General features: G+C 39.4%; 1 protein-coding gene across 1 annotated transcript in view; it reads right to left on the bottom strand.

Annotated features, from left to right (window-relative positions):
- Positions 1–12,000, bottom strand: part of DYNC2LI1 (dynein cytoplasmic 2 light intermediate chain 1) — a 40,681-nt gene extending 28,681 nt beyond the window's left edge. Inside the window, exons 1-5 of the mRNA XM_060246611.1 lie at positions 11,987–12,000; positions 8,640–8,868; positions 6,388–6,422; positions 3,483–3,552; positions 2,084–2,172 (exon numbers count right to left, since the gene is read on the bottom strand). Coding sequence (XP_060102594.1) covers positions 2,084–2,172; positions 3,483–3,552; positions 6,388–6,422; positions 8,640–8,868; positions 11,987–12,000 — 437 coding nt within the window. The remainder of the gene's footprint in view (positions 1–2,083; positions 2,173–3,482; positions 3,553–6,387; positions 6,423–8,639; positions 8,869–11,986) is intronic.
- Positions 12,001–15,056: the final 3,056 nt, after the last annotated feature.

Below are 15,056 nucleotides of genomic sequence, written 5' to 3'. Positions count from 1 at the left end.
TTTGATGTTTTGTAAGGTTTCTTAATGTTGTAAGCCACTCAGAGCCCACTTGCGGGCTGGCGCGGGGTATAAATGGAAAAATTAAATTAAATTAAATCTCCCATTCGGTAGGAAAAGACCTTTTTACATGTGCAACTTCTTCTCCGCTGTCTGTTGATTTGGCTTTTCCCTTCCCTCATATGAGAGTAGCAAAGCAATAGTCACCCAGAAGAGGGAAAATTCCATGAAGTTCAGGGATCCTTCCTCCTCAGAACTGTTTAAGATTCTTTCTGCTAAAACCTATAAGGGACTAATTTAGATATGTATGTTGTTCACTGCTCAATGGTACGTTTCATGTGTAACAGCAAATCACAATTTGCCCTTAAGAGACCAAGCCTGAGGAATCCTTGTATTAGCATATCCCTTCCTCCACTGCTAGAAAATTAAGTACTTTTGAGGTGACCATAATTTGTTCTTACATCCAAATCATAAACAATGCCTTGTTCTCTGCCCTACAGTCCAGAACTCCCCATTAAAATGTAGTCCTGGTTTGAGGGTAGGAAATAAGCCATTGTTTGTGAATTTGATGAAACAAGAAACTATGGTTTGCATGCAAAGCAGAAGCTGTACACAAAGGGATGAGGGTGGGCAAGTGTGCAAGCCTGAGGTTGCCCTCAACTCATTCTTACATGTGATTCTTGCCAACACCTCATCAACAATTAGCATGACATTCAATAATTTATAGCTAAAAGTATGAACTACTGAAATTACTGTTTTGAGCTGGCAGGCAACTTCATCTGGCTTGTTTGATTTCTGATTACTGATACAGATCTGTAACTCATAATTTGAGGTGGCATTTTAGAGAAACAAAGTCTGAGTGAGCCCTAAGAGCTCCCCTAAGGATATTAACAGACAGAGAAGAAGAAGAAGAAGAAGAAGAAGATGATGATATTGGATTTATACCCCACCCTATGCTCTGAATTGCAGAGTCTCAGAGTGGCTCATAATCTCCTTTACCTTCCTCCCCCACAACCCTGTGAGGAAGGTGGTGATGGATCCAGGAGAGGGGGGGGGGGTTGGAGAGGTTGGAGAGGGGCATAAGCATGGTACAATGTCATAGAGTCCACCCTTCAAAGCAGCCATTTTCTCCAGAGGAGCTGATCTCTGCCAGCTGGAGATCAGCTGTAAAAGTGGAAGATCTCCAGGCCCCATCTGGAGGCTGGCAACCCTATGGGAAAAAGCTCAGTCGATAACTGAAGCACATCTTAGTGATGAATGCTGGGCTTGGCTGTCATGAAATTCTGTTTCAAATTCTCATTCAGCCATGATGTTAATGGGTATGCTATCAATATTTCTCTATTTACCCTAACTCAAGGATTGATAGGAGGATAAAATACCCTTGTATCTAGACATTCAAAGCCCATTACAGTTCAAAATATGAAAAGATAACACTGTAAACAGTAAAAGTTGTCTCAGGCTATTTTTTTTGTCAGCAATGGATGGTATAAACTTCTTGGGCTTAATATCTCCTCTTTGCCTTTCCCTCAGGTCAAACTGGGAAAGTTGGGGGCAGGGAGGTCCAGATGTTAACGGAAGTTCCTTCAGCTAATGGCATAAGATCTCTGGCTTAAACTCTTCCTTTTAACAATTTACCACCAACAGTTTGGTACTGACAAACTGATCTACCTTCTTTCCATCTCTTGGGAGACTCATGTTTTTAGATTTCAGCCAGGGCAGAGTGGGCACATTATACTTGTTTCTGTACAATGTCTTGTCACAAATATTTTGTATTGGGTTTTAATCACTGTGAACTACTTTGGGATACATTTTTTTTTCTGAAAAGGTGGGTAAAAATGAGATAAACTTATTTAATTTTTACCAGTATCTAACTTTGAAAGTACACCACTATCCAATCCCACTAATATAATAAAAAAGCAGATAACATTTTTAATAAAATAGAATGCAATGACTTCTGAACAGAAAGATTTATGAACATTTCAAAATGAATGCCATTACAATTTAAATATCTCTGCAACAGAAAGAGCAAAGACTTAATTCCATACAAGGAAGTTTGTTTGAAAATCCCAGATACTTCATTCATTACCTGATGTTAGTAGTAGTTATTGGGATGTGAATCAAGTCCAACAATGAAGTTCCACCACCTAGTTCCCAAAAATGAGCAATGTCTTTGGGCTACAAAAGAATTTCTTCATATTAGCAACTTGTGTGATATTCTGATGCGCACTAAGATGTCCTCAAGTACACATATAACTGACAACAGAGATATGCTTTTCAGATATCAAATAATAATCCACCAGAAAAGCCTGGCAGTCTTATAACTTGATTATAAGTATGTTGATGAGCTGAGAGTAGAATTTGCTGGTGAAGCATAAACAAACAATTCTCAACAGGACTTTAAAAGCAACAATGCAAGAATACCACGTTGAAATACAATACAAATAACATATGAATGAGTTGACATATGCTTCAAATATACATGTGGTACATCCCAGGAAGTCATAACTCATCATAGTTCCCTAATATGTATCATATATGTTTGTGGAGAAACAAATATGTGCTATATTTTGTGGATTTATAGTCTGTCCTTTCCCGTAATGGGCTCAGGGAGGATTACAACATAATAAGACAGTCAAAAGATCCAACAATAGAACAATTAAGCAGTTAAAACTATTAAAACCATTAAACAGAACTTAAACAGAGGCAGCGTGAATGGTGTAAACATATTTCACTAATTGAAACATAAATATCATAGGTGTCTAAGATGTCAACAATGTCGGCCCAATCCCTAACAATCAAGATGGTAAATCAGTAAAGCGAGGCCAGTTAGATGGTATAATCACTAAATGAATGAATGAAAAGGATGCCTGTCTGCCTCAACCACAGGCCTGGTAGAACAGCTCCATTTTACAGGCTCTCTGGAATGGTAGTATATCCAGTAGGGCCCGAATCTCCACAGGAAGCTGATTCCACCAGGTCGAGTCAAGCCTGGTCGAGGCAAATCAGATGTCCTTTGGGCCAGGGATAGTCAGTAGATGTTGGTTAGCCGATCGTAATAAATTCTGAGGCTTGTATGGGGAGTCGGTCCCGCAGGTATGTCGGTCCCAGGCCACGCAAGGCTTTAAACATTAGTACTGGAACCTTGAAGCGGATCTGGTACTCGATTGGTAGCCAGTGTAAACTGCGCAGCATTGGCCGACTGTTTGCCCGTAAAGGCAATTCAGTGAGCAATCGTGCTGCAGCATTCTGCACCAGCTGGAGTTTCCGGATCAGCCCCAAGGGCAAGCTTGTGTAGAGCAAGTTACAGTAGCCCAACCTGGAAGTGACCATTGCATGGATCACCGTAGCTAAGCCCTGAGGAGCCAGATATGGCGCTAGTTGCTTGACCTACCAATACAGTTTATAATATGCAGTACAACTTATCCTGCATGCCCATAACATCCATGATGATCTACAAAGTATAGTAGATTGCCAAAAATACTTACTGTGTTATGTCCTTTGGCTCTTCTTCCAAAAGTATATTCCAAAGCTAATGTTGGTTTTGGAATTTCATCCCTAATAAATCAAGAAACCACCACCCCCACAAAAAAAAAAAAAGATCCCTGTCAAGTTCCATTGAAATTATTTTGGATAAAACTACTTTTGCTCTAACATCAACACAGCTTATTCACAAATATAGAAGAGGAACAAACAAGATAGTGATACCCTACTGGCATCCTACAGGAATGACAGCACTGAAAAGGAGTAAAAGTTGTATCCTATTATTCTCTCTCACTAAGTCTTCCTTCAATAGAAGAAGACTTTCTGCACTGGAGAATTACATTTTTCTGATGAAGAAAAGACTTTCATTCTTGGAGAAAGTCTTCTCCTGTTTGAGGAAAGCCTGATTGAAGGAAGTCAGGATCCAAGTTAAAAGGAGTGTGAACCAATACACACTTGCCATTAACACTAATAATTGCAATTCTATTCAGAGTTACTTTAGTGCAGGAGTGAGGAACCTTTTTTCTGCCAAGGGCCATATGGATATTTATAACATCATTCGTGGGCCATAAAAAATTATCAACTTAAAAAACAGTGCTCTGCCAAGGGAGAATGATTCAGGCCAGCAAAATTAATGCAAATAATTGTTTTACAATTTGAAATCATTTGTGGAGAGCCTAATTTGGGACACGTACACAAACACGGCCCGCCGTCCTAGACAAATTCATAGGTCCAGGGCTTTTTTGTAGCAAAAGCTCAGCAGGAACTCAATAGCATATTAGACTACATCCCCTGATGTTAGCATATTAGGTCGCACCATCTGGGATAATCAAGTGCAAACTGAACTGTGACAGTAACTTTTCCAGGCCCTGCAGCAATTCTGGCTGGCCAGCCAGGCCCCAGGGAAGCTGCCGCACAGTATATCTGGGCCCTGTGATCCCTGCCTAGCCCTGGGGAGGCTGCTGCACAGCACAGCTGGGCCCCACAATCCTCGCTGGCCAGCCAGGCCCCAGGGAGGCTACCACATGGCTTGGTTCAGCAAAGCAATCCCTGAGGGCCACACCAAGTGACCTTGAGGGCCGCATATGGCCCTCAGGACAGAGGTTCCCCACCCCTGCTTTAGTGAAAGCCCACTGATTTCAATTCGCTTAAGTGCAGTAACTGTACACATAATGGCGAGTAACAGTATAATGGTAAATAGAGTTTCATCCTCATAAATTCATTGAAGGCAGTGAGTTTAGAGAGGCTTTACTCTGCTTAGGATTTCACAGTAAACTTCGCTGAATTTAGTGGGGACTTTTTTTGTGTGTGTAAACATAATGTGTAAGAACTAGAGCTAGGGTTGCCAGGTCTGTGTTGGAAAATACCTGGAGACTTTGGGGGTGGATCCAGGAGAGGGCGGGGTTTAAGGAGGGGAGAGGCCTCAGCATGGTACCGTGTTACAGAGTCCCCCCTTCAGAACAGCCATTTTCTCCAGGGGAGCGAATCTCTGCCAGTTGGAGATCAGTTATAAAAGCAGGAGCTCTTCAAGTCCCATCTGGAGGCTGGCAACCCTAACTAGAGCTTGTAAAATTCTTTGCCTACATTACCAAAGCAGAGACTGCAGAGATAAAAGAAATCCCCCCCTTTCTGCATGTTAACAGAACATGGACATTTATCTTCAGCTAAAAATGCAGAATGTGTACCAATACATTATGAACAAACCTACTAATATATAAAATATCTTATTAAAACTCACCCTTACCAGTTTACTGAAATTTGGCTCAAATAATAAGTCTCATAAAATACCAAAATATTGGGATAGAGAATTTTATAACTAACCCACCATGAAATGTGTGGAACCTTCTTGACTACCACATTATTATGAGGCCAAAGACAGGCCATCTGGGAAGTCCAAAGGGTCATGTGGATGACAGGTTTCTTTTTCCATAGCTATGTGCCATTAGAAAAAAGAGTAATGCACAGTGATGGGAGAAAGATTAAATCATTCTTATCTAAAGTATGAAAAAGTCTAAGTCTAATCTCAAAACTCAAACAGTTTAACAGAGGTCAGAGACATTTTATAATCGAAGAGCCAAACTATATTAAAATTCAAAGCAGGAGCCAGTATTTATTTACTTCATTTATCACTGCCTTTCTTGCTGAGTCTCAAATATAAGAAAGCCCATTGTATAACTGAAAATATACAACTTAACATTATTGATAATTAACATGTTGATTAATAACCTTTCAGGGTTCTGCAGCCGGTCACTGGTTGCTTTGAGTGCTTTATTAAGAAGTGGCACACACAAGATCTCACAATAAGTAAGCAATGTGTATGGTTTGCACTTGGACCTGGCAACTTTCCCCTCTATCAGTTCTCTCTAAAAGATCTCCAAGAATCCCTTAGTCCCATAAAATTAACCTGCTATTCTCTTCACACACTGGCTAATTCTCTTCACACATCCTATACTGCTCCAATATACCTTAAGGATTTAATTTTCTTTTTCCAAGATTTGGCTATGCAGCCATAGGTTGCAGACCCCTTAACTACGGGCTCAAACCATCACTCTGCTCTGCAAGGACTGAAGATCACAGGTTTGGTATAATCACTCCTGCTAGCCTATGAATAACATTCCAGGAAAGTTCATGTAGAGCACACTGTTACAGTGCTGGTGCTTACATATCATATAGTTGGCAATGTTTCACCACAGCTGCTTTAGAGAACATAGGCTGGATCCGATGGATTCATTTCATTAGCACAAGAGTCTCCTTGGCCTCAGAAAGCCTTCTGTCTTGCTCAGGGAAAGAGCCACAATCCCACTCATATTTCCATTATTTGAAAGTTCCTTATTTTGCCATATCTCTAAAAAGTTGTTGAATTCTGAGTGCCCAGGAACTATAAAATACTTCTCAAAACTTAACACATACCTGTCAAGACACCTCAATATAATAGCAGTCTTTCCCTAGAAATTAAAAAAAAACAGAACACTTTTGTAATGTCATTACAGCATAAACATTATATCAATTTAAATGTTGCAATGCATGCTTCTTATCTCCCCCCTCCCCCCCCAAAAGTGTCTGATTATTATAAATTTAGGCAATTATTTGTAGTCTGATTACCGGAAAGTTAGCTGCCAACTTTCTATTAGAGGGCAGCTACACTGCTATTATGATTATGATTATTATAAACTAGCAGAGATGACAAATATAGTTATAGCAATAGCATACTTAGAAATAAAGACATCACAGTAGCAATCAGTCTAGCCAACTGTATTCATCTGGGAAATCAATGCTAATTGTAAATAACAGGTTAATCTAATGATTTACTCCTAGTGGAATTGCTATAAACTAATGAAACGGAAATCAAAAAAGTAATGAAATATATATAACCAAAATATACATTGGGTATAACAATTATGGTGTTAGGTGAGACAGCTTGCTATGAAAAATGGTTCTTAACTTTAATTGTTATGGGCGTTTTTTCCAATAAAAATGCAGTTTCTTAAGGCTCAGCATAGCTTATTTTTTATTGATTGCTGATTACCAACATTTCCAACATTGTTATATATTAGGTACACTGAGAATCTTCAACTGATCTGCTTGGAAGTAAGTGTCAGAACTGGAACGAACTTCAGACGATTCCAATACTTGTTACAAAGTAAGGATCTTTATTGAAGAACTACAGTGCTAGAGCTACAAGATAACAGTAATGCCGAGTCCTGGCAGTTGGTTACATTTTATGCCACCAGTAAAGTACAATAAAGCTATCATTCACACGGGTTACAGACAAGTGTCTCTTTTCCCAGGCTTCGTTATCAGAAGGGAGGATGCTTCCCTGTGGTGAAGGCCAAACGGCCTGTCTTCAAAAGGGCACCTGTGGATGTTGAACAGAGACTATCTGTCGCCCGTCCTGGAGCCCTAAATATTTGGAATAGCTATGAGGTGCAGGGTTAATTGCTCAGGCTATGGACTCTGTGTTAGTGTTAGGTTACAGCATGGAGTCAGTTTGGTCAAAGCAGACAGAGAGAAAGTTACAAGTTCTGACAGTAAGTCCCATTTTATTCCATTCTTAGCATTCTTAGGATTGCAGACTTCCTTAAATAACCACAGCAGTGCTACCATGTTAGTCTGTTGCAGCAAAAACAAAACGGGGTCACAGAACATCTTAAGGTCTAATAGCTTCATTAAAGCATGGGCCAGAGCTCTCTTCATCATATGTATGAAACAAAGCCTTAGTCAGTATACATAGTGGGACTGGTGCAGCCGAATTCTGAACAAAGGTCAAAAAGGCTATCAAATACATGAGGACTTCAGAGGTGTTTACTTTAAAAAGATGTGTTCAGAGCAACAACGGCAATCAGAATTTTGCCCAGATTACAGCCACAGTGTACTAGGCCATAATAGCTGGGGTCAATGTTTCAATCAAACATTATAGAAAAGTATCCCTTCTATCATTACATTAATGCAAGATATATAAAGTAATGTCACTTGTAGCAATACAGAGGTATCACTGAATGTATGAATATATGTCAGTTCTAGTCATTCAGCCATTTAAACTGCATTGGATTGCCAGCCCCCATGTCCCAGCGGGGGATCCTCAGTTTCATTGGTTCCTCTCTGCTGTGGACCAACTGGCCGGCAGGGGAAACTCCTCCTCTAAACAGGGACGTTGCTGCACAATATACCTGACATGACGTTACCCAAAAGTGACATCATCGCATCAGGGATGTCACATGGGGGCACTCTGGTATTTCGGCAAACTCTATGGTTTCGAGGGTGAAAAAACCATAGAGTTTCATCCAAATACCAGAGCATCCCTGATGTGACATCACATCATCGCAACAGGGACATCGCATGATGTCCCCACCCATCACTGGAATGGTCCAAAATCCTCCTGCCAGATGGAAGAGGGGCCTTGGCAATCCTAAAACAGCAGGAATTTATTTTCACTCAGAAAGTTTCCAAAAAACGAATTTATACACCAGATTATTTCTACAACTAGAACAGACTTCATTTAAGAATAGGCAATTTTAGCCAGAGTATTTTGCATATACACAGATTTAGGAACCCATGCAGTGAAGGAAAGATTCTGCCTCATTAGAATGGATAATTTCAACTATTATTTATTTTTTAAAAATCTCATTTAATTTAAATTATAGCAATTTGGTAAAATCAGTTACCCCATTTTTATTTCCAATAAAGAATATGGATCTTTCCCAACATTCCAGTCCATCTCTGTCACCTTCCTGATTTTCTCTCCGCTCAACTTCAGCTTTAGCAATATCCCATATAGTGTCACTGGCAGAGAAAACAAAACAAAAATGACAATACAAAATAAACTTCCAGTGCTTCCAGTTAAGACTTCCTACTTCATATATTCTCTTTCCTTCTTTTCTCACTGAAAACTTGCTTTAAAATAGTAAGTTATGGTAGGCATGTCACAGGAATATTGAGTGAGCAAAATATCTGCAGCAAAAGTAAATATTTATTACTTTTGCAAATAATTCATTTTTGTCAACTATACATAAACCTATTGGGTAATCAGCCCTCATTCCAGATCTTAATTTTTGCTATGACTAATTACACAGCCTAAAGCAAGCTTCTCTTTATCTGCTTTTGTTTTCTATTAACATAGTAGAAATAGTAACCAATGTCACAAGAAATATAATACATGTGGCAAATGCTTTGCAAACAAAAAAGGGTATGGAAATGATTAATTTTCAATCATTTAACTAATTTTCAACATGGCCAAATCTGTGGATATGTAAACATAGAGAATGGAGCCATGAATCTAGGTGTTCCTACAAACCTGAGAAAAGCCCCAGGTTTGCAGAAAAACCTGAAGTCTTTAAAACAACAACTTAGGGAGTTAAGATCCCCCAAAATATCAGAATCAGCCCTCTGTGGCTATTGCTCAGCAACCACAAGTGTATTACCAACTGAACATTTGGTTGCTATCAGTAAAAGGCATGGCCCTTACTAGTGTTGTTCTGGCTTATGAGAGAAGAGATATCAGGGCCAGGCCTGACACCAACCACTGGGCGACTTGATATTACACAAATTCCATGACTCATCCCGGCTCAGTTGCTTGCTACTATTCAGCAGCAGCCATGCCACAAAAGTTAGTGTGGTGCAGCATTTCAAACTAGGATCTGGAAGGCCCAAGTTCAAATCCCTGTTCTGCCATAATGTTCAAAGTGACGTTGGGCAATAGCTCCTAAAATGACTATTAAAAAAAACCCACCTGATTTCAGCAAAAACCTGGAAGTCTGCTAATTAGAAGGGATTACCCAGAAGTTAACTAAAAAGTATAACAAAAATAGACAACCAAGCATATTTCCATTGGTGTCTGGGGAAGGCAATGGCAATCCACCCCATAAAAAGTCTGCTGTGAAAACGTTGTGAAAGCAACGTCACCCCAGAGTCGGAAATGACTGGTGCTTGCACAGGGGACCTTTCCTTTCCCTTAATTTCAAGAAGCAACAGACCCCCTGTAAGTTTCTATTCCATTACACTTACTCAATAGGAAATCTACTTTTGAACAGGCATGCACAGGCTCGGGATGTACTGCTGTAATCCTATACTGTGTCCAGTGAAATTGTCCCGCTGAATCATATCAGACTTACCTTTACAGTTGCCAGCTCTGTGTTGGAAAATACCTGGAAATCTTGGTGGTGGATCCAGGAGAGGGTGGGGTTTGGGGAGGGGCCTCAGCATGGTAGAATGTCATACAGTCCACCCTTCAAAGCAGCCATTTTCTCCAGGGGTAGAAAATACAACCAGGCTTCAGTGTGAGCAATACAGGAACAAACTATGCACTGAAATAATACAAAATTTATAACGTGTTCACTTTCTAAATAAAGCAATGTAGCATATATGTAATGTCTATTTCTCAATTCTTTGTACAATAAATATGTTTTACAGCATTTATAATAGGTACTACAAATAACAACAGCCACATATCCAAAATCTAAAGGCAACGTCTCCTTAAGTCCTCATGCTATGATGCTCCTTTTTTCAACTTCAATAGAAATGTCCACAAATACGTTTTAGTGAATGTTGATCTGGAGCTGTTTGCACCTTGAGAAAATTCAATGGAAGCCCACAAAAGGAGAGAAAGAGAACTCACCTTTTCTGGAGCTTTAGACCAGGGGTGTCAAATATGCAGTTTGGGGGTTGAATTAGACCCCCGGAGGGCTCCTATCAGGCCCCCGAACAACTGGCTATCATCTGCTTTCTTCTCCCTATATCTTGCTTCCTTCTGCATAACAGCATGCTTTGCAAGGCTTGCTCAATTGCACAGCAGAGCTACTGAGCCAAGCCTTGCTTCCTTCTATTGGCTGAGGCTTCTCCCACCCCCCAGTCCCCTGGGGAAGGAAGGAAAGCACCAAAGCTTCCTTTGCCCAGTTCCCTGGATTCCATGGGAGAAATATAAAGAAAGCATCTTTAAGACCTATGAGTGCTAACATTTTAAGCATGTTTTAAGTTTTTTATATTTGTGTTTGTCTGTGTTCTTTACAAAATTTATATCTCTGCTATGTAATCTTAAATAGGTACACACATGGCCCAGCCCAACATGGCTTGGCCCAACCTGACACAGCCCAGCCCAACAAAGTCTCATTTATGTCAGATCTGACCCTCATAACAAATTAGTTTGATACCCCTGCTTTAGACAGTTTTGATGCCTTTCTGCTCAGTCTCTCATACAAGAAATTTCTTGCGAACCACATAATTCCTCTCTTGCACATGGATCACCCAGTCTCATACAAGAGATGCTACATTGCTTTATTTAGAAAGTGAACACATTATAAATTTTGTATTTTTTCAGTGCATAGTTTGTTCCTATTTTCTCCAGGGGAGCTGATCTCTGCCAGCTGGAGTTTCAGTTATAAAACTGGGAGATCTCCAGGCACCACCTGGAGGCTGGCATCTCTACTTACCTTTCAATAGACAGGTATTATCATCAGCCTGTATTGCTGCCAACACCAACTCAACCCACATTTATTTGGGAACAAACAAGCCCTATTGTATATGGGGCACTTCCATGGAAGTCAGGGCAGCACATTATATTTGTTGCTCTGTTCAAAACTCTGTAACGAATTATGAATGTTATCGGTCGGCAAAAATTCAAGATACTCTTTAAGTCAGAAACTATCTTTTGAGCAAAGCAAGCTTGACAAGCCAGAAAAATACTAATTTCCCCCAGGTTTCTTTCCGTTTACGTCCAACACAATAGATCGGGCCCGGGCAGAAAGACTGAAGAGTGAATAATGGCATTTTGCCGTTTCTGGCCACGAACCGGGATTCAGACCAAGAGATAACTTGAAAGAGGGGACGGCAGAACAGTTTGGGGTTTGGGCACTCAGCGTGTGCCATACGTATGTGTGGGAATCATGCAAACACATATTCAGGACGACACCCTTTCTTCTCCTGGTAGAATGCTGAGCACCAAGTTAACAACCGCTGGATGCATCACACGCTGACAGAGCGAGGGCGAAGAAGGTGATCCCATATTTAGCTCACTTACCTAGTCCCAGGCATCGTCTCCCGGACTCCACACTAGCTCTTTAAATTCTTAGGCCTCTACCGATTCTCGGTTTCCATAGGAATGCCACCGATCTCGGAGACATGGCAGAAGCATCATGGGAAACGTAGTTTTACAGCCTCGGGAGCTTCCTACTAATGCCCCCCCCCCCAACCCGGAACGCGCCCGTTCTTTGTCCTAGTTTCGAAGTGCCGGTGAGCCTTACGCACAAACCTAGTGTGGCGACTGAATCACCAATATTGACAACTGCCGCAAACGTGTTTTGGATTCTAATTTGCACCAAGGCAGTTAAAATATTTTTGCTCGATATACTTCATATTCGAATTTTATTTTACTCGTATCTGATCCAGGGACTTTAGGGGCTTAAATTTTATATATGGTGTATTTATGAGATAAAAATGAACATGTAAAAATTAACTTAAAATGTTTAGTTAGGATACATGGATATCTTACTCTTTTGGACAGTGTCCTTTTTAAAAAACATGATGCTTCTGCCTTGTGTGCTTTTGTGAAATAGTCTACACATTTAATATTTGTGTGTATGTTTTCACAAATGAGGGATTTAAATTGACTAAATAATATTGTAAATTAAAATTGCTTAAGACTGATCTTGCAGGATAAAATGCTACAGGTTTTCTTTGATAATCTCTTTATTAGAATGTTTTACAGTCATATAAAAATATCTTATACAAAACTGCTAAATATCTATAAAGTAAAATACAAATACTCTACAAATAAAAATTATAGAACATTAATTTATATGAAGTACCATTAAACTATCCCTTTATTTAAAGTCCATTAAACATTTTCAAGGACTTTGCATTTTTGGATTAAACTGACCTACGTAACTTCATCCCTCCTGAACTGTAACCATCACTAACATACATAATTTAATTGAGACACTCCGGCTCTTGTTGCATCTCAAAATTGTATTTGTAGGATTCTATTTTAGAATACACATCCTGCTGAAAACACAATGAGGAAAAGCAGTGTCAGCTTTCAGATGCAAATCTGGATGGATACGATGATATACATCTGAGTTACATTTTCAGGTCCTAATCTAGCAAGTGATGTGTGTGCAAAGGCCTGCTTTTGCACACAGATCACTTTTGCTAATCAGAGGCAAGAACATGTAGAGATCATGTATGATACAATAACCAACTACTTTAGTTTAAAACCATAACAGAAAATCAGGGATCACATTAATTTTTAGATGGATATTACTGAATTACTTTGAAAGAAGCAGCAAACATGATGATAGGTGCAGTGTGTAAATGCCTGCCAACTCTACCTCTTAGGATTGCCCACCTGCTCCTCTAAATGGTGATCCAGACTGCCTATTACTTCTGTAACTCACAGTACATTTGGAATGCTCTCACACTTTTAACATTCTGCCATATGTGCAAAATTGAAATCTTCAGAAGGGCATAATTAATAAATGGATTTGAATGGCAATATAATAAATATTGTTTTAATACAAAAACTAATAAAAGTCCAGAAGGGTGCTTTTATATGGCAATAGGATGGTAGTATATTGCAATGTTTATGTATTATCTTGCTTTTAATGCCATGTCTTCTACCTTTGTAATCCACTTTCTGCATTGTTTATGGTCTGTTATGCCTTAGATAGTTTTCTATTTGCATTGTTTTCTAATTATATAATCCCGATCCTATTTCATTTTTAATTGGATGTTTCATGTGGTCTGATTGATAAGAGAGCTATAACTTTCTTTACAGGAGTAGTAGGGACACCCAAAGAAGTACAGTTGATCTGAATAATCTGTAAGTGATTTTAGTACCAAGAACATTTGCTGCCCTGTTGCACATTATTTATAACATCCTCTGTTATGAAAACTCTTTTAATTTCATCATAGTTCTTTAAAAGGAAAACTAACTCAGAGGCACTCCAGAGTTAAAATATAATTGACTATCAAAAATAAGAAATTTGATTTTAAAAACATGGAAAAAATCTCAAATTCATAAGGAAACAAAACTCTTTGGCATCAAGTATTAGTAGTAAAAGAAATAATAAATATATGCTCTTGGTAGACTACCCCAGATCATTATATATAAATCAGCGATTTCACCACTGGCATTTACAGTTCCCCCCTCTTCTGCAAAGAAACCTGCTAGAAAGATTTGTTCTATATAAATGCTATACCAAAACAATGAAATGAGATTTACTAGGCAGCCATTTAAAACTGTAACCAGACTTCAGAGGCAGTGCCCAAGTGTGTCAGTGAGAACTAATTTACCCATATAAATATATCACTAGATATTGTAGTATTCACTGACTTTCATCTGATTTGTAGAGACAAGCAGGGCTTTTTTTGAGCAGGAATGCACAGGAATGCAGTTCCGACTGGTTTGATGTCTGAGTGTGTGACCTAATATGCAAATGAGTTCCTGCTGGGCTTCTTCTACAAAAAAGCCCTGGTGAAACAACGGTGATGTCAGGGGGTGTGGTCTAATAGGCAAATAAATTCCTGCTGGGCTTTTTCTACAAAAAAAATCCCTGGAGACAAGACTTACAAATATGTGTTCAATCAATAATGTGTAGTTTTTAGAAAGAAATCAAAGCAAAGCAATCTAAGCATCATTTTTGAATTCATGGTTATTTGTTACATTATAGCCCAATGGGTGCTGGATTTAATTTGTTGTTAAGTGTCTGGGTTTTCAGGTTCGGTAACCTGAAACAGAGGGAAAAGTAGCAGAACTTCTAGAAATGACACTTTGAAAACAAGTCACATTACTTTATGTATCTTCCATGAATGTAATGATAGAAAGGATGCCTTTCTAGAATGTTTGATTAAAACATTGACCTCAGCTATTATGGCCTAGTACACTGTAGCTGCAATCTTAAAAAGGAGGAGCTATGGCTCAGAGGACCAAGGACATTTGCTGCCCTGTTGCATATTATTTATAACTTGTGGGGAGCATCTGCTAGGCATGCAGAAGATCCCAGGTGCAATCCTTGACATCTCCAGCTCAAGAAACCGGGCAGTAAGTGGTGTGAAAGACCTCCATCTGAGATCCTGGAAAGCTGCTGCCA

This window comes from Heteronotia binoei, chromosome 1 (genome assembly GCF_032191835.1).
Source record: "Heteronotia binoei isolate CCM8104 ecotype False Entrance Well chromosome 1, APGP_CSIRO_Hbin_v1, whole genome shotgun sequence".
In the NCBI taxonomy this organism is placed as follows: domain Eukaryota; kingdom Metazoa; phylum Chordata; class Lepidosauria; order Squamata; family Gekkonidae; genus Heteronotia; species Heteronotia binoei.
The sequence above is the reverse complement of the archived record's forward strand: the minus strand, read 5'-3'. Positions and strand labels throughout refer to the sequence as shown.